The sequence below is a fragment of the Odocoileus virginianus genome, chromosome 10 (genome assembly GCF_023699985.2).
Source record: "Odocoileus virginianus isolate 20LAN1187 ecotype Illinois chromosome 10, Ovbor_1.2, whole genome shotgun sequence".
Taxonomy (NCBI): Eukaryota; Metazoa; Chordata; class Mammalia; order Artiodactyla; family Cervidae; genus Odocoileus; species Odocoileus virginianus.
The window spans coordinates 41,998,969-42,017,182 of NC_069683.1; the positions used below are offsets into that span (position 1 = coordinate 41,998,969).

General features: G+C 54.1%; 1 protein-coding gene across 8 annotated transcripts in view; it reads right to left on the reverse strand.

The window, feature by feature from the left end:
* Positions 1–18,214, reverse strand: part of GRAMD1B (GRAM domain containing 1B) — a 184,639-nt gene that overhangs the window by 36,435 nt on the left and 129,990 nt on the right. For 6 of the 8 annotated variants that reach the window (XM_070473453.1, XM_070473452.1, XM_070473457.1 and 3 more), the window contains 3 exons: positions 12,388–12,598; positions 11,533–11,553; positions 5,683–5,703 (listed from right to left, as the gene is read on the reverse strand). In XM_070473453.1, coding sequence (XP_070329554.1) covers positions 5,683–5,703; positions 11,533–11,553; positions 12,388–12,598 — 253 coding nt within the window. The remainder of the gene's footprint in view (positions 1–5,682; positions 5,704–11,532; positions 11,554–12,387; positions 12,599–18,214) is intronic. The other 2 variants (XM_020904939.2, XM_020904928.2) reach the window with 1 other exon arrangement.

Below are 18,214 nucleotides of genomic sequence, written 5' to 3' on the forward strand. Positions count from 1 at the left end.
CCAGCAAACAACTTCTTTGTTAAGAGTCATCCGTGGCAGGAGGGAGGGGGGCGGCTGGGCGGGTGAGCGGGCAGGGCCAGAGCCCTACACATGCCTCAAGTTACAGGACCTGGGTGACGGTACCGGCCAACGTCCTGCAGTAACCCCCGGCCGAGCCTGGCCTCCCCAGCAGATGTTTCCTGCAATGGAAAGTAGCTGGCCAAGGCTCCGAGTGGGGGAAGGGCCGGGAGGAGGTGCCAGGGGCACTGCTGTTATGCTGAAATCTAAAATTGAAGACGCAAAACAGCCAGGGACGTCTTGCAGACACACTCGCCCCTCACTGATCCATCCATCCATCGACCTCCCCAGAGTAGCAGCAGGAGGCTGGAAGTTGAACTCATCCCATTTCAGAGGTGCAGGTTGGGAGAAGTTGAGGTCAGCAGTTTCCAGGTCCGTCTGAGGCATCTCCTTCCTTCCCGGGGACACTGTCCTGCCTCCAGTTCTAGCAGGATGGGGATAAAGGCCAGGATGAGGATTCCCAGACAGCCGCTCAGACCTTGGCGGCCAAGGAGCCATGCTCTGAGCAGAGAGACTGGGCCAGGTCAATAGGAGCAGAGAAGCTGAGATCTTTGGTGAGGACAGGAGCCAGGCTGATGGGAACAAGGAGGCCTCCAGAAAGAGAAGCTGGGGGCAGAGGTCAGACAGCACTGGGGCCGGGAAGGTTGGATTCCCAGGAAACGCCAGAACTTTGAGACAAACTGGGCACCTTCCTCGACCTTCCCAGCTACGTCCACCTTGCCAGGAGGGTCTCCAGGCTGCACAAAATGGAGAACATTGCCTTTGTCCTATTTGGAGCAGTAACATTCAGACCTGACTGTACTTAAAAATGAAAGAAATGTATGCAAGATACAGACTCTTGCCTCTAGATCCCCAAATTCTGATTCAGAGGAACTTGGTGTCTCTCAGTTATATGGTGCTGGAAGAAGCAGAGGAAGATTCTGAGTCCTTTCCAGGACTTGTGTTCCTATCTGTCTCTGTCCACACCCCGGATGCAGCCACCACCTCCACCCATCATATCACAGAGACTACCACTGTCTCCAGGAACACGCTACACCTCAATCAATCTCCTCCAGCACTCTGTAGGGTGAATTCAAGTATCAGCTGCTCAACACCTATTTACCAAATGAACGCATCCCTTATACACCTCTGACACTGTTCCTGTTGACATGGCATCTCGTGTGCACACATCCTTACACGTCCTCACTCCTATAGGCATGGCACCCCAGTGCCTAGTCTATGCCAACACTCTCCAAGCCACATATCCTAGCTTCTCTCCACGCTATCATCAGCAGTAGGACAGGAGAACCCAGCAATTCCACTTCACAGGGTGATGGGAATGCCCCTCTCCTGGGCCACCCCAGATTCGACGATCTAGGCAGTAACTAGGACCCATGAGGGCTGAATCCTGGAAACAGAGTATCTCTGGAGCCAGATGAGGAGACGACTGGGCTCCAGTGGGGTGACTCAGGGACAGTACACACCCAGAAAGATAAGCCCTGGGACCCTTTGTCTCCTACAACCTCCCCCCCCGCCCCCCAGCACAACTGCCACGAGGAGAGGCACTGCCAGCTTCCAGCCTGAGGAAAGGGAAGTTACCTGGGCTAAACATTAACTCGACAGCAAACACTGGGAGCTGGGACAAAGTGGTACCCGCTCCCTGGGCACAGCAGCAGGAGGGAGAGGGTGGAGGAGCCCAGGAGAAAAACAGATGGATTTTGGTAGAATGTTGGCCTCACCGAGGAAGAAAGCCAGTTAAGACCCTCAGAGGAAATGCTGGACTTTCAACCAAATCCAGGTAGGGAGGAGCCGGATGTGGGCTATGGGCAGTGGCGATGGGAGAGGTGACTGAGCAAAGGAAGGAGGAGGGGAGGGTGAAGGTGTAACAGAGACACAGAGGAGCAGGACTGGGAGAGGTCTCAGTTGGAGACGGGTCACTCCGCAGAGTCAAGACGGCTACTGGGGATGCGGGGGTCAGTGGGTAGATAACAGTGGGGAGATGAATACAGGTGGAGGAAGCGGAGTCCATCTCCCCCAGAAAAAAATACCAGGCTGCCAAGGGGTCCTTGGGGATGCCTTCAGCTCTCACTCCCACTTTTCTCACCAAAGCCCTAATCCGAGTTTCATTCCTACAAAGCTCTGTCCTCTTGCTCAGTCATATGTCTGCCAGACCTGCCCAGTCACTTCACAGGACTGGTGCCATCCCTCCCCCCAGACAGCCAGCATCGTCCCCACCTGGACCAGCAGGCAACTTGGGCCCCAAAGCCTCAGGGCAGCCACCAGAGGTCTGGGCTCCTTCCCTGGGTTGCCTGGAGACAACTGATCCCAGGAAAGAGGCAAGGCAGGTGAGGAAGCATCTCTGTCCACCTGGAGCATCAGGAAGAGACTTCTGTGACTTGGCTTCCTCCAAGATCTGAGTCTGCTGCGTCCAACAGGGCCATCTTTGGAGGGGGGGGGGGGGTGCAGATTATTCCCCCTCCTGCTCCCAACCCTCCCCTTCGCTCCTGTTCAGCTTATCCCTCTGTGAACTTATCCCCGAAACTAGGCGCCTTGACAAATAAAATTGGGGTGGTCTGGCGGGGCTAGAGGGTGGGGAGGAGAAGGCGGAAACTCAGGGGCAGTAGATGTGATCAGCCCTGGGAGGTACTCAGGGCAGCTGCTGACAGCCTCCTGCTTCAAGCCCCACTCTTTTTGGCCATGCTGCACGGCAGGTGGGATCTTAGTTCCCTGACCAGGTATTGAACCCACACCCCCTGTACTGGGAAGTGTAGAGGTCTAATCACTGGACAGCCAGGGAAGTCCCTCAAACCCCACTCTTGATCTGAAGATCCCTTGCTGGAGACCAGAGGCTCTTGTCTCAGCCTTTCCATGTCTCCCTGGGGTCCAAACACCTCCTTCCATGGAACCCACTCTTTATCAATGCCAAGGTGGTTTGTCACCATGGTGACAGTTCCTCCCTGGCTAAATAGATAGAAGAAGAAATACAGAAGAGAAGCAGGTAGAGGCAGAGTCTGGGGCAGGGGGCAGGGAGGCATTGGGTGTGCTTCCTCTCATATCAGACCCAGGCCACGCCAATGGGCTAGAGACGTTCTTGCAGCAGTCGGCAAGTCTGCGCTGACCCTCCCTGTCCTGCATCCGGCAGGCACTCCTAACTGTCTCCAGGGCCAAGGACGACAAGGCCTCTACTCATCCCAAGGACTTCCAGAGCCAACGATGGAGCCGTGGGCAGCGCAGCAGCTGGAGAGTCACCACCGGTGTCAGGGGAGGGGCAGGGAGGCTGAGGGCAGACCTGAGGAGGAGACCTCGCCTCCTTCCTGATGGTCCAAGTCCAGCCGCCTCCGGGCAATGCAGAGGTGACGCGGCAGGACTGGGTAGATGGAGGAAAAAGAGCACCGGGTCAGAGCAACAGGGACGCGGCAAGGGCCTCCTGAGAAACCAGGAATGGAACGCTGGGGGGCAGTGCTGGCGAGCGGGTGTTGAAGGGAAGCTTCCTGGTGGGGCCTTGGCATGCAGGCAGGGGGATGGGGCCTGGCACGCCCGTGTGCATGGGCTCAGCAGGCTGAGCTCAGGCTCCAGTGGGGGAAGCCCCCAGGACCCGGCTTCCCGATCGAGTCAGACCATCCGGCCTGGGAGCACAGCCACGCTCAGGCCGTGCCCGTGGATAAGCACACTGGTACCTGGGAGTGGGCTTCCCAGGTGGCTCAGTGGTGAAGAAGCTGCCTGCTCAGCTCTGCAACCTCTTGCTCATCTGCCAGCAGAACCCCCTGACCTCCGGGCCCCACAGGGCAGCTGGCCCACCTCCATCATCAGCCAAGGGGCAGCATCTATTTCTAGCCTCTCGCTCTGCTGAGGGCTCGGACACCAGGTCTTCTGAGCGGGGCGGGGGGAGAGATTAGAGGTGAAAGGGTAGGAGGGGAAAAACCTGCAAGGATCAGAGAGAAAAGAGCCAGCCAGTCGGGATAACAGAGCCAGAAAGGAGCGGCAAGTGGAGGTGGAGAAACGAAAATGGGGGAGTTAGCCAGGAAAGGGGAGGGAAGGACTCTAGGGAAGGCAACGCAAGAAAGAATGGAAAAGCCTGCTGGAAAGAAAAGAGAGGAGCAGGGGAGAGGGAGAGCAACAGGGATGAGGCCCTGGTGTCCAAATCTGGTCATTTGAACTGTCTTGTGGGTCTGCAGCCACGTGTCTCCTGGTCCCCTGTGAGGCCCTAATTTTACAATAGCCCCCCACCTTCCACCCCGGGTGGTGGAAGATTCCGTGAGGGAAAGGGTGCTGGAGGTCCTACCCACTCCCAGGAAAGCATTCTCCAGCCTCAGCTCCTCCCACATACAGCGAGCTCCCTTCTCCCCCAGGATGTCAGCCCTAAGCCACGGGGTGGCCACGAGCCCAGGTGAAGACCACAGTGGGCCCGGGGGTTGAGGGGCTGCAGCCTTAGGAAGGCTTCTCCCCCCGGGGGGCCATCTCAGCCCTCAACTCCCCTCCCACCCGCACGGCCCGCCAACTTCCTCCTTGTCTGTGCCGCTGTGATGGCAAGGCGGGGATCCAACAGTCCTATCTCAGGGCCAGTCCCCTGAGCAGCAGTGGGTCGGAAACTACAGGGCTGACTGCTGGCTGCTTGATTCTGGGGGAACTGCTGAGCCATGTGGGAAAACACACCCACCACACACAGTGACTCTGACCGGAGCGTCTACATTAAACCCAAGCCTCTCCCCTCCTCCCCTGCACCAGAGCATCCTCCAAGTCTCTCTCTCAGCCGCCTGCTCCCGCAACGTCCCCAGGTCCACCGTGCAACCTGCCCCCGTGTCAGGGGAGCCTGGAAGATGCGTCCACATGACTGTCGGGGTCAAGTTCTGGGAAGAGCAGGCTCCGGGATGGAAGACAGTGACTGGAGACCAGTTGACGGCTGTGAACCGCCTGTCCGTCCACAGGGCAGGAGCGTGGAGCAGGACGGGGCAGGCGGCTGGGACTGCAGCCTGTGGCTCTTCAGGGTCAAGTTCGAGACCCTCAGCCCCAGCTCTGTGACCCAGAGGATGCGGCCTCTGCAGGGCGGCTTACTCCATAATCGGCCTCCCGGCAGGAGCTCCTGGCTACAGCCTCCCCAGGGACAGGGGATGTGTTCTGGGGGGAGCGTGCTGGGGGTCAACTGAGGCGGCCCTGGGGCAGAAGTCACATCTTATTACAGAAGCCAGCCTCTGCTAAACGAAAAGGTTTCTGGCTGCTTGTTTTTTTCTCCAAATGTCTTGGTAAAAGGAAGGAAAACTTGGCCTTAAGATCAGGCCCCAGGATGGTGGTCCCCGTCCCAAGTCCTGTCTGCCCTTTGGGGGGGGGGGTCTCCCCAGCCTGGTCTCCTGTCAGGGCTGGAGGGCCCTTGTCCAGGGTCCTGGGGGTCCAGGAGGTCGGGTCGGGGAGACAGTCTATCCCTGCGTGGTCTCCGGGAATTGCACCCCCCACCCCGCTTCACCAGCAGTCCTGCCCTGCTACAGAAGGTAACTGTGGTCTGGTTTTTGTGGGAGGGGTCTGGTCAGGGGCAAAGCCCACCGTTTGAAGCTCCAAGCCCACAGGGAGACCACAGTGTACCCCCATGATCCCATCCTCTAAGCAGGCCATCCCCAACCACGTGCCCAACAAGAAGAGAAAAGGGATACTTACATTGTACCAGCTCTGGCTTTTCTGAAAGAACAAAGTAAAAGAAAAGCAGCATTAGTGGAGGGAGAGGTGGCAGGAACGGCCGGAGTACTCCTGGCTCCAGGGGGAAGGTACACACACAGCGGAGGGCGGGCAGGGAAGAGGAATCCCAAGGCAGCTCAAGGCCCCCCATGTTGCTGCTCGGGGTGGGGGGCAGGGGTCCTCCTTTCTCAAGACAGCTCCCGAAAGGAGGCCCGGGGAGCAGTCCATGCTGGAAGCCCCCATGGCTGGGGTGGCAGGCAGCGCAGCACCAGCGAGAGCTGGGAGGGAGTCGACCCCATCACAAGGCTCTTCGGATGGGGGCAGGGTATGGGGGGGATGCGCTGCAGGCATCCGAGACCCAGTCCCCAATGGTCCCTGATCAGAAGCAAAGTACCCACGGAGACTCACACAGCCGTCCGCTCCACGTCAGCCCCTTGGAAAGGCTGGACGGGGCCCTCTGGGGTCGGGGAGCCAAGGGATCGCTAGAAACTTCCCTCCAACTGGGCAAATTCCTCCTTCCACCCCACTGGCTGATCGGCAAAGAGATAGTGGCCAAGGAGTAGTTGGGGCTCTGCCTTGGGAGGACGGGTGAAGCACGCAATTGCTAAAGGTCCTTCCTGCCTTCATGAGGCTCTAAGTCAATACCGATACAATGGATCTGACCCAACTCCACCATCCAGGTGTCCTCCATTCCCAGTCCTGCTAGAAGGCTGCTCATCTTCGCAGTAATGGGAAGTTTTTTTAGGGAAAGAGGAGGGATGAGTAAGATTGTGCCTGGTCCATCTTTCATCTCACAGGCCAGGAGTCCCTCACACACGTCCCACTTGAAGACAGACAGACAGGCAGACAGAGATAGACAGACACACACCTGCCTAGGCCCCCTGCCTTGAGGGGCTGATCCGACAGGTTCAGCTTGGGTCGACAGGAGTATTTTTCAGTTTTAAAAGCTTTGCCAAGGGTGTGGTTCAGGAGGAGGATGGCTGGGTGCAAAGAAGCTTTGCCCACGGGTCCACATCTTAACTTTATACACATTTTGTTTTATTGCACTTTGAAGATATTGCATTTTTTTTAAAAAACAAATTGAAGGTTAATGGCAGTCCTATGTCAAGCAAGTCTATTGATGTCATTTTGCCTACAGCATTACATTTTAATTAACATTTTATTTTAAATTATAATTTAATTAAATGTACACTGCTATTTTAAACAGAATGCTATTGTATACTTGACAGACTGAGGTCCAGGGTAAACATAACTTTTACACACACTGGGAAATGAAAAAAGCACATGACTTGCTGCACTGTAACCTTTGCTTCACTGTGATGGTCCCTCCACGGTACGGCTGTGCATGCAGAGGTGTGGACCCTGGGTACAGTTAGCAACCTTTATCCCGTCCACCTCGTCCTATGGGGTCTGACTCATAAGGGAAGGAGGAGGCAGCCATTGTCCCAGGAGGTCTGTTGTCCAGTGTCTGGTGGAGCCCGGGGTGAGTGTGACTGCAGAGATGAAGCCTGGTCATGCCATCGCCCCCTTTACTGGCGACCCCATCCTGCCAGAAGAACCCCGTAGAGCCCTTCACCTTCACTCTGAAGAGTGTCGGCAGGGGAAGGAGAGGCACTGCGAGGGTGCTGCCTCTCAGGGGCTCAGCTCATCCGCACATCCTATCTCACTTGCCAGGGGGCAGGCGGCAGGGCAGGATCTCAACCCTCTTCTCTCTGCAGGATGCTCTCCGTGGTCATTTTCCAACAAAAGCTGTCCCCATCTGGGAGTCACATATTCCCACTACAGCCTTGCCTTCTCCTCCAACCCAAGTCCAAATGTTCAAAACCAAATGATTCCATCATTGAGGGCGTTATTGTCACAAGGGGACTGTGGACTGGAAATTAGCCTCTAGTCAATCTGGAGGAGAGAGGATGGGGCAAGGAGGCTGTGTCAGACTTTACCTGCACCTTGTTGTTGCCTAGTTGCTAAGTCATGCCCAACTCTTTGTGACCCCATGGACTGGAGCTCACCAGGCTCCTCTGTCCATGGGATTTCCCAGGCAAGAATACTGGAGTGGGTTGCCATTTCCTTCTCCAGGGGATCTTCCAGACCCAGGGACTGAACCATGTCTTCTGCACTGCAGGTGGATTCTTTACCACTGAGCCACCAGGGAAGCCCGACCTGCACCTTAGGGCACCAAAATCCCCGGGTCCTGGTTCTGAGCTCACACAGCATGCGGCTGTGCAGTGTCCATGAGAACGCCTCCACAGTGGAAAGGCACGCTCTAGGAGCCGCTGGCCTCAACCGCCCGCAGTGTGCCTGCGTTTCACCAAACCAACCCTTCTGAACCTGTCTAGAACAGGGAGATTCAGGACAACTGAGAGCCTGCACCAGTGAAGCCGGGCCCCTCTCTTGCCTCGCTGGGTGGTACCTCTGTATGTGTTACCTGCTTGTGTAAACTGGGGTTAAGAATATGGGTTCACAGGTACTGCCAGGTCAGATACACAGAGCAAGGACTTTTGTCCCTCTGTCTAAGCCTCTGCCCCCATCCAGCACTCTCTGGGCAGCTGGTTACCCGTCACCACTTAGGGTGTCCACCCCTCTGGCCAAATCCACAGCAGCCCCTGAGAACAAGCCACGTGGGCGTGAGTCCCTGAACTCCCATCAGCCTCGCAGAGGCAAGTCCAAGCCCTATGGCTCTGCTTTTGAGGACCGAGCCTTAAAGGAGCTGCTGGGCCAGGGGGGCCTGACTCACAGGGGCCGGTGGACCTGGAGGGTGTCCTCTGGAACCCATGAGGCCACTGGCCAGCAGGTTCTCAGCTCCCCGTCCTCCTGTGCAGAGAAGGCTGGGGGCGGGGGAAGAACAGAATGAGGGAGTGGGCAAGGGCTTTCTAACAGGTTACCTATGAGTGGATTTAGCCAGAAGGGGAGGAGGGGACATCAGGAGAACTGCCCAAAGACAGCTGCTGAGTGAGGGCTGAGCTGAGCAGGCTTCTATGCTTTTCCTAGAAGTCTGCAGAGCAAGCCCCTGGGGGACCCCAAGGCCCCTGGAACAGCGACTTCCTTACACATCTCCCCAGTGCAAAGGCCCAGGAGTCTGGAGATGGGATGAGGGCAGGGGAGGGACAGAGGAGCGCTACAGTTCTAGGAGTAGGGAGGAAAGAACAATTTCTTACTTTGATCAGGTAAAGTCTGTCGTACTGGAAAGGAAACCACGAAAATTAGGATCGAAAAACAGGGCAAGAGTCAAAAGGTTAAAGGCACACCAGAGCCACAGAGCCCGTGACACCGCACACCCAGCAAAGGGAGCCAAGTAGGGACGGCCTGGGTCCTACCAACAGCCCGGTACCCAGTTCAGGAGCTGGCGGGGCGGCGACGGCTGCGGGGCTCCCCCTGGTGGCCGCAAGCCAGCACTACAGCGCGGAAGCCGGGCGGTGGCGCCAACTAAGGGGTCCTGGATCAGAACCCTGGATCAGAACCCTGGGCCTTGATGTCCAGCCCTGGGCTCCGGGCAGGGCTGCCCCAGCCAGGGTCAGACGCAGGAGGATAGCTACAGAGTCACAGGAGTGAGACCTCCCCGGCTACCTAGTCCAACTGCAACGTATTAACACACAAGGAAATGGGGGTGCGGAGAAGGGGAGACAGACACTGTGAGTGAGGTCTGGATCCAGCGAAAAGTGGAGTATCCAGCTTGTCTGAAGAATGTATGAGGTCATCTCCCCTAAGAGGTGCAGGGGACACAGGGAGCAAGGTGGCCTGGCTGTGAGAACAGTGACCACAGCTCTGGCCGCCAGACCCCTCCCTGTGGACACATGTGGTCAACCTGAGAAAATGCTCCACGGGGGGAGGGGGTGTTCCCACCACAACAAGACCCTCCTCCTCTCTTTCTCTCCCCCTTGTAGCTTTCCCTCGCTCTCCGCTCCAGGCCCTGTCCTGTGCAGGACCTAATTTCTATACCAGTGTCATCTTCGAAGTCTGTCCCAGACTGACCATGGCTGCAACCACGTCCCCCTGGGGTGGCAGGGAGCCCTCTCCCCACAAGTCAGTTCCTGTTAACGGCTGGGGTGTCGGTGATGGAATGGGAAGGGGAGGCGGGGAACTTGCTCCTTCCGCCTTCAGCTCCTCAGCAGGAAAGGGGCCGGGATGCACTCTGGGTCCATGCTCAGATCCCGGTCCCTTCCGAGGCCCCGCTGTGCCCCTCCACAATCCCACTGGGAGTTCCAGCCCAGCTCTGGGCACCAGCTCCCCATCTCAGATGTGAACTCTCCCCTGCCTTCGAATTCACAGAGCATCCCAACTACTCCTGTGGTCCTTAAGGTCAGGTTTGGTTTGTGGATAATCTGGGAACAAACAATGTGGATAATCTGTGTTTCTTATCTCTCTTCTCAGACTGGACACTGCCTAGGGGTGGGAATCTGGTCTTCATATTCCTTTTTGAAAGATCTACCACTTACAAGTTTTAAAAACCCTCATCATTGGATGCTCCTTTCAACCCCATCACCTGACCAGGAGGCACTCTGCGAGTGCTATCGATCATAAGTAAGTGTTCTGCTTGCTAGGTGCCTTGGCACAGGGGTAAGAGGGTGGGGAAGCTCGGAGCTTGACCTTAGGATGGCAAAGGTGCACACCCTGTGGGCAGAGGCAGAGGAACAATAACCAGACGCCTTGTCCAGCAACACCTGCCCTCTCCCCAGCCAACGGGGTGAGACATTCCAGAGGGGTGGACAGAGGTCATTGCCAGACGCCATCCATCCCCACACAGCCCTGCACCCACTAAGCTCCCAAACCCACAGCAGACTCCTGGGGGCCTCCCCAATTCAGGCACAGTTTCTCCCTCCTGCCCACAGCCAGCAGCCGTCGTTCAAAATCCTCAGAGCTAAGATGAGCTTTTACCCTCAAGGTCACAGACTGCAGGATTAGCCCTGTAACCTCTCGTTCACCCCTCAGGAAGAGGAACAGCTGTTCATCCTGCTGCTCCCCAAAACAGAGGCTTGGGACTATGATGAAGTTCACCTCTCAGCTCTCTTTTCTCCAGGCTGTAGCCACCCGCTTTCCCTGTGGATATCATTTCCTGAGTCCTGTTGTTCTGAAACACCTACTATTCACCCTCTACTCCTTCTAAGTTCTCCTCAGGCCTCTCAAATCCTGGGGTCCTGGGTAGACTCTTGGCACGGGTTCCCTGACCTGGTCCTATCTATGCAGGACCTGGCAGGGGCTGTCTATGTCCACGACCTTCCGGTATTGGCACCATGCCCTCAGGGAGAAACATTCCCCTCTGATCACGAGTCAGGATCATAAGAACACAATGAGCCGCAGGCTGGACTGTGGGTGGAAGCAGTAAGGGGCACTCAGGCTGAGCAAGCGGAAGGAAGGTGTGGCTAAGGTGAGCTCCTAGGGTCACTCTACTGCATCAGGGAACTCATGTAGGGGAAGCTGTGAGCCTCAATCAACTCACCTGAGCAGCGGGGATCAGGTCCCACTGCTCCACCAGATCCAGAGCCTCCCTTCCCCAAAGGAACGAAAGCCCCGGCAGGACTCTGCTTCTCAACGGCACCATGTAAGGAGGGGACAGACTCCCCACCGAGGCAGTGTTTGGGGAGCAGGCAGAGACCGGATCAGGGGTGCGGTGGGGAGGGTGGGGGCGGGTCTGTTCTCCGACTCCGGGTGCAGTGGGAATGGTCCCTTGGTGACCTCAGCCAGCCTGCCAGGGGCAGTGGGGCCGGCCCTTCTGGGAAAGGGACCAAGCAAGACACATGGGCCAAAGTGGGCAGGGGGTGGGGGGCAGGGTGCGGAGCACTACAGACAGTTCAACACCGGAGGGGAGACCGAAGACAGAGACAAAAGATGGCTTACTTTTGAGAGGCGCTTGTGAGACTAAGACCATGCATGCAAAGAAGGTATTTGGGGGATGGTGGGGAAGAAGAGGAAGAACAAGAAATCAAAAGACAAATTCAGGTGGGACGCCAGCTCCCAAGCCTCCCGGGGTCTCCTCCCCTCCCCAAGGCCTGTGAGTCAAGAGGGAAAGATTAAGCTCTTTTAAGGAGTATAGAGGCAGAGACATCGTCTGCCTCCCAAAGGACTAAAGGCCGGGGCCGACGACTCTTTGTGGAAGCATAAATAGCCCAGGCCCCCTTAGGCAAACGGGGGCTCAGGTGTAACAAGGACATACTCGGGAGGGGTGGACAGCCCTGTTGCTCTCTTGGCCAGGTGGGTACCAGGTGGGTTATTACCAAAGGTAAGGCTGGGTGATGGCCAGGGCCGAGGTTAATACAGCATTCTGCAACGGTCCCTGAGGACTCCCTTCCCGGCACTATATTTGTCCCAAATAATGTTCCCCTCTACGCCAAATTTGGAAAACATAGCAGGGCCGAAGAGACGACCCTTCCTGATCCTCAGAGCTCCCCTCCTCCAAATCTCAAGGCTTGTGAGCCTCCTTCACCGCTAATGAGAGACAGTGGTCATCGTGAAATCCTTTTACTAGCTCCTGGGGCCTCTCTGAGGGCTAAGCTAAGACCAAGATTTAATAGGGGTTCTCCCCTGCCTCCCACTCTCACCTCACAGAACAGAGGCTCTCTCTAGGACACTAGGGCTGGTCAATCACATCAGGTCCCTCCACGAAGGGGTTCTCTACCTCACGGTTCCCCAACGCCAGCCTCCCTGCAGCCAGCTAATTAGCAAGGACAGAGTGGCCGGCGGGGTCAGGCTCACCTTGGAGTTTTTGCCACCACTGCGGCCGGACTGCGAGGAGCAGCTGCGTTGCACGCCCTGCTCCGGGGTGGACGGCGACTTGTCCGAGGAGTGATCTGAGCCCTTCTCCACCATGGTGTCTCCGTCTACGTTCTGCGGGGTTGGAGAGCGAGACCGCTTCCGGAGGATGGGGGAGCAGGCTGGCGTGCTGCGGTTGGAGTTACTGGCAGTGCTGCAGGGGCAGACGGAGAGAGGGAGGGGCAGGAAAGACAAGCCGTCAGTAATTGAGGGCCAAAGACAGGTCCCAAGGAGCCAGCTCTGGGAGCCAGGGTTCTGGGCTGGGGAGAAACAGGGGCGAAAGGGCCCAGCTATGGCCCACCTATGGACTGCACCGTAATACTGCTGCTGGCCAGGAGGGGGCGGTGGTGCCCACGTGAAATGGAAATAGCAGTAGGAAGGGGGTAAATAGGCCGATTAGACATTTATAGAGATTCGTTCATCCAGCCATCCATCTGTCTGTCCATCCACCAAATTTTGTTAGGACCCACCCTCTCCCCCCATTATATGCCAAGAATTATCTAGGGAAAACGGAATATAAGAGCTGAGAGACTCATTAGAGATCATATCAGTACTATCAGCTCATTTTACACATGCTGCACAATTCAGGTTCTACATTTTGCCTCAGAGATATCTGCCCATAAAAATAACAAAAATAATCCCACTTTCCAAAGCATTTAAGGAATCATTTCACCAAGGTAGTAATGACAAGTGCCACAATTCCTATTTTTAAAATAAAGATCAGTGCATGGCAAAGAGGACCAAGTGTCCTCTGATCACAGAGGGCTTAGAAACGAAATCTGGGTCTTCTGACTTGTAACTCGCCCACACTTCTATTTCCTTGCAAGCTATGTTATTCCTGCTCCCCTTGCCCAGGGCAAAGGTAAACACAGCAGAAGTTCTCACATGCCATGTCCCCTCCCCCAAATTCATTTCCAACAACTACCTTATACATTCACCAAATCCCCTCATTCCAAGGCTTGCGCACTTTATAAATATTTATCGTGTGTTCTTAAAGGACTAGAGGAGATGAAGGAAGGAAGAGGAGAGGAAAACTTGATGCAGCTAAGTTCTAACAGGTGTTTGCTTTGCTCTGAGAAAATGGAGAAAGGAAAGAGATGGGGAAAGGAAAGGTTATGTAGGGAAGAGAAGGAAAACACAAAAGAGACAGGAAGGCCAAAGAAGCACAAGGGGAGGGGCTGAGAAGAAGTGGGCAGTCAGGGCAGCGTTGGGCTTTGGGCACAGCCAGATCAAGGGCCATCAGGGTCCCAGGAAACACTCTGGGAAGCTATGCCGCCCCGCCCCCGGCCACCACTCCCTAAGCAGGCTGGGAAACTCTGCCATTTGCATCAAGATCCAGCTACAACCTCAGATGGCCCACTGGACCCATTTGCAATGAAAACCATCCCCCTTGGGCAGAACCTTCCACCTGGGGATCCTAGGCAGAGAGGACAGGAAGTAAGCCCCAAAGCCCAAACCAGCAAGTGTGGGAGGAAGGCAGCAGTGGGGCGAGAGCGAGCCTCTGACTCCTGGAAGGAAGCTGGTGCAGAGAAGAAACAAAAGGAAAAACAAACCACGAGAGGATGTGTGGACACACACGTGGCCCAATGTTGTGCTTTATCCCCAAACAGAATTTGAAACTCGTTACAGTACCAACAATAACAAGATTTACAACAAGGGGCTCTTCCAGGTCTCACCACATTCCCAACATCCTTACCCTCTACTTCTAAACTCATCCACTATGCCAAAACCTGGAGAAAGGAAATTATGTTCCTTTCCCTCAGCTGGAAAAGCCGAACATTAAAATGGTGGCAAGTGGATTCCTGGACCCATCCAAAGAGCGGACTCAGGCGCTCATCTCCCTGGGGCAGCCCTCTTTCTCTCAAGCCAATTTCAACCCATGGCCAAGTACTCCAGGGCTGACACCATCTCCGAGGACTGCTCTGCTGGAAGAACAGCCAGGACCTCTGCCCCTAACCTCAACCAGTGTGCTCAGAAAAGGACCTAACTAGAGAGTGGATGACACCTTGTGCATGCCCATCTCAGACATGTGAACCCACAGGTGGGCACCTGTCCTTTCCTGAGATAAGGGACATCCTCACACACAGCCATTCCAGCCTTGGGAATAGAAAGGAGGTCCCTTGATCCTTCCTCAAACTCTGCATCCCTGCTGATAAGTGGCTGTTGAGGAAAGATTCAAACAATGGGTGGGCAAAAAATCCCAACCTGGAGGAAATGTACCCCAACTATCCAAAACCTCATGACGCTCAGACACCCAGGATGGACATGTCCATGAGATGTCCTCCACCCTTAGTGATCCCATGTCAGCTGACCCTCCATATGCCACCCAAAGATGTCACTTTCAACACGTCAATCAACAGACAATTTACATGCTCATGTGCCACTTCCGTCTCTGCGCTTATAAGGCTGTTGATCATTCGTGCTGCTCTTGAAAATCTCTCCCCTTCTTCCTGATGACACACATCTGTCTCTTCTATTCCTCTTCCTGTGTCAGCAATGAGTTCCACTCTTGCCTTTTTGCCGATAATTGAGTCCCTCCCCAAAGGTGGGCTCTTCACTGCCCAAGCCATTTCCTGTTTTCTGTGGCTTCAACTATGCCTGGAATCAAAGGACTCTTCTACCTGCTTCTGACCCAAATCATACCTGTGAGCTTCAGCCCAACAACCTTCTGCCAGCATGACAGCTCCTCTAAACAGGTATCTCACGAGCACCTCAGATTCAGAACCGGGCAGGTCATCTCTCCTCCCACTGCCTGTGCTCAATGTCATCACTATTTCCCAGTCTCTCAGGCTGCAAATTCACCCCTTCCATGTCCCCCCCACAAAAAGTGAGTCACTGAATCCCATCAATTCCATTTCCTTAAAGTTCTGTAATGCATCCTTTCCTTCTATTCCCACGGTCCTAGTTCAAGTTCTCAATGCTTTTGCCCTAGAGTTTTGCAATAACCTTCTAAGTGGTTTTCTCCTTGCCTTCCCTCTTTTGTGACCATTCATACCTTTGTCCTTAAAAGTCTTTCTAAATAAAAGCTTGATACTATCCATCTGCCCTCTTACTGACATTCATTTTAAAGTCCTAAATCCTCAGAATGGCATTCAAAGTTCTCTACCAAAAATCCTTTGACAGTTACCTAGGCCTCAATACTTTCTCTCTGTACTCACTTAACGAGTCCCCATTGGACTTCCCTGGTGGTCCAGCGGTTAAGAATCCACCAGCCAATGCAGGGGACATGGATTTGATCCCTGGGCTAGGAAGATTCCACGTGCCTCGAGGCCACTAAGCCTGAGAGCGGTAACTATCGAAACCTGAGCACCTAGAGCCGTGCTCTGCACCAAGAGAAGCCAGAGCAATGAGAAGCCTGCACATCACAATAGAGAGGAGCCCCTGCTCAGGGCAACCAGAGAAAGCCTGAGTGCAGCAACAAAGACCCAGTGCAGCCTGAAAAAAACAAAAGAGTTCCTACCTTCCAGGCCTGCTTATCCACCCCCAGCATGCATCCTCTTTCTGACTCCCTAAGTGTTCACCACTTGTGCGGGAAGCACACTCTCCCTTCACATCTACCCAACTGAGTCCCATTCATCCTTTCGGACCCAATTCAACTCCACCTTCTCCAAAAGGCTTTTCTAAATCTCCCCCATTGAACTGACCAAAGCACTGGTCACACTCTGCCCCGTGTTAAAGTGAAGACCTGCCCACTCCTGGGGGCACGCGCCTCTGCACCTCCCTCACCGCTCACCAGGACGCTCTGCAAGCATTAACAGCGTGAGCTCAGCTAACATCTGCACCGAGTCTCCTTCCGGGGCCGGGCTCCACACCACCCACGGCTTTAACAACCCCCAGGATCACGACAGCTCCCACATTTGTACCGCCAACCTGCTACTATGAACACAAATAGCTAGGTTTATGAAAGTTTATGAGCTCCTGGCATAACGGTAAGCACTTATTAAGCATTATCTAATTTAATCTTCCCAACCACCCTGCCAAGTATTCAGGGATATTACTAGTCCTACTTCTCGGGTGCTAAATCAAACAACTGACAGAGTAAGTAGTTTGCCCAGCGTCACACAGATGGGTAAGGGGCAGGAGAGGCCTAATCCAATGTGGGCCTACTGATTACAGAGCTTGTTCTCAGAACCAAGCATTCAATAATGCTTGTTTGCCGAGTAAAGCGATAGAAGGATAGCTCACAAGGACTGATGGTGAGCTGGGTGAATGGAAAGAAAGAAGAATCAACTTTCTGCCTCCAGGCTTCCATCCATTCTCTATGTTGTTGTCAAAATGAACTTTTTACAAAAAGTAAAGCTGTCATTTTTAGCCACCCTCCCCTCTCTGGTTAAAGCCCTCTCTGGTTTTCTACCCTTCTTGGAATAATGTGAACTTCAAACTATGGTCAGAAATTCCCCAACTATCACCTCCAAGCTACCCTCAAGAGCCCCTGGTTGGCCATTCTTCTCCGCGCATGCTCTGGCTCAGCCATCGAGGCCAGTCCCCAGATCCCTCCCTCACTCATCCACACTACACCAGACCTTCCCACAACGCTCACGCTCAAGACAAGCCCCAAAACCATTCTTACCCTCTATCCTACGCTCCTCCTCCACTCTGATCCCTCCCTAAATGAGAAGAAAATGCTTGGAGCTACTAGAGTCCTAACTCAGCAAAATCACCACTAGATTTGCTAGATTGGAAGGACTGATGCTGAAGCTGAAGCTCCAATACTTTGGCCACCTGATGCGAAGAACTGACTCATTGAAAAAGACCCTGATGCTGGGTAAGACTGAAGGCAGAAGGAGAAGGGGACGACAGAGAACAAGATGGTGGGATGGCATCACCAACTCAGTGGACATTAGTTTGAGCAATCTCCAGGAGATGGTGAAGGACAGGGAAGCCTGGCGTGCTGCAGTCCATGGGGTCACAAAGAGTCAGACACAGCTGAGCAACTGAACAGCAACAAGAAAACTCTTCTACTAAGCTCCCCGCCCCCAACTTTGGCCACACTGTGCGGCTTGTAGGATCTTAGTTCCCTGACCAGAGATTGAACCCAGGCCCTTAGCAGGGAAACTGCCAAGTCCTGACCACTGGACTGCCAGGAAATTCCTCCTTAAACTCTTTATTTTTTTAAAAAAAGCTTTTACTGGAGCATAGCTGCATTATAATGTGTTAGTTTCTGCTGTATAGCAAAGTGGATCAGCTATACATATACACAATCCCCCCCCCTTTTTTTTTATTTCTTTCCTATTTTCTTTCTTTCCTGGATTTCTTTCCAGGTCACCACAGAGCATTCAGCAGAGTTCCCGGTGCTATAGAGTAGGTTCTCCTTAGTTATCTATTTTATACATAGTATCAATCATGCATGTCTGTCAATCCCAATTCATCCCACCCTCTTCCCCACTTGGTGTCCATGCATTTGCTCTCTGTGTCCATGTCTCTGTTTCTGCTTTGTAAATAAGACCATCTATACCAATTTTTTAAGATCCCACATATATGCATTAATATATGATATTTGGTTTTCCCCCTAAAACTCTTTTAAAGGCACTCCATTCTACAGATTCAGCTGTCCTGCTGAGCAAATAAAACCTATTCTGATGAATCTTATAATCTGTAACATTGTCTTTCCAACAAACTCTACCATTTGCCTTTAATCTGATTCTGCCATCCTTATTAACAATAGTAATACATTATATGTAGATGATACCACCCTTATGGCAGAAAGTGAAGAGGGACTAAAAAGCCTTTTGATAAAAGTGAAAGAGGAGAGTGAAAAAGCTGGCTTAAG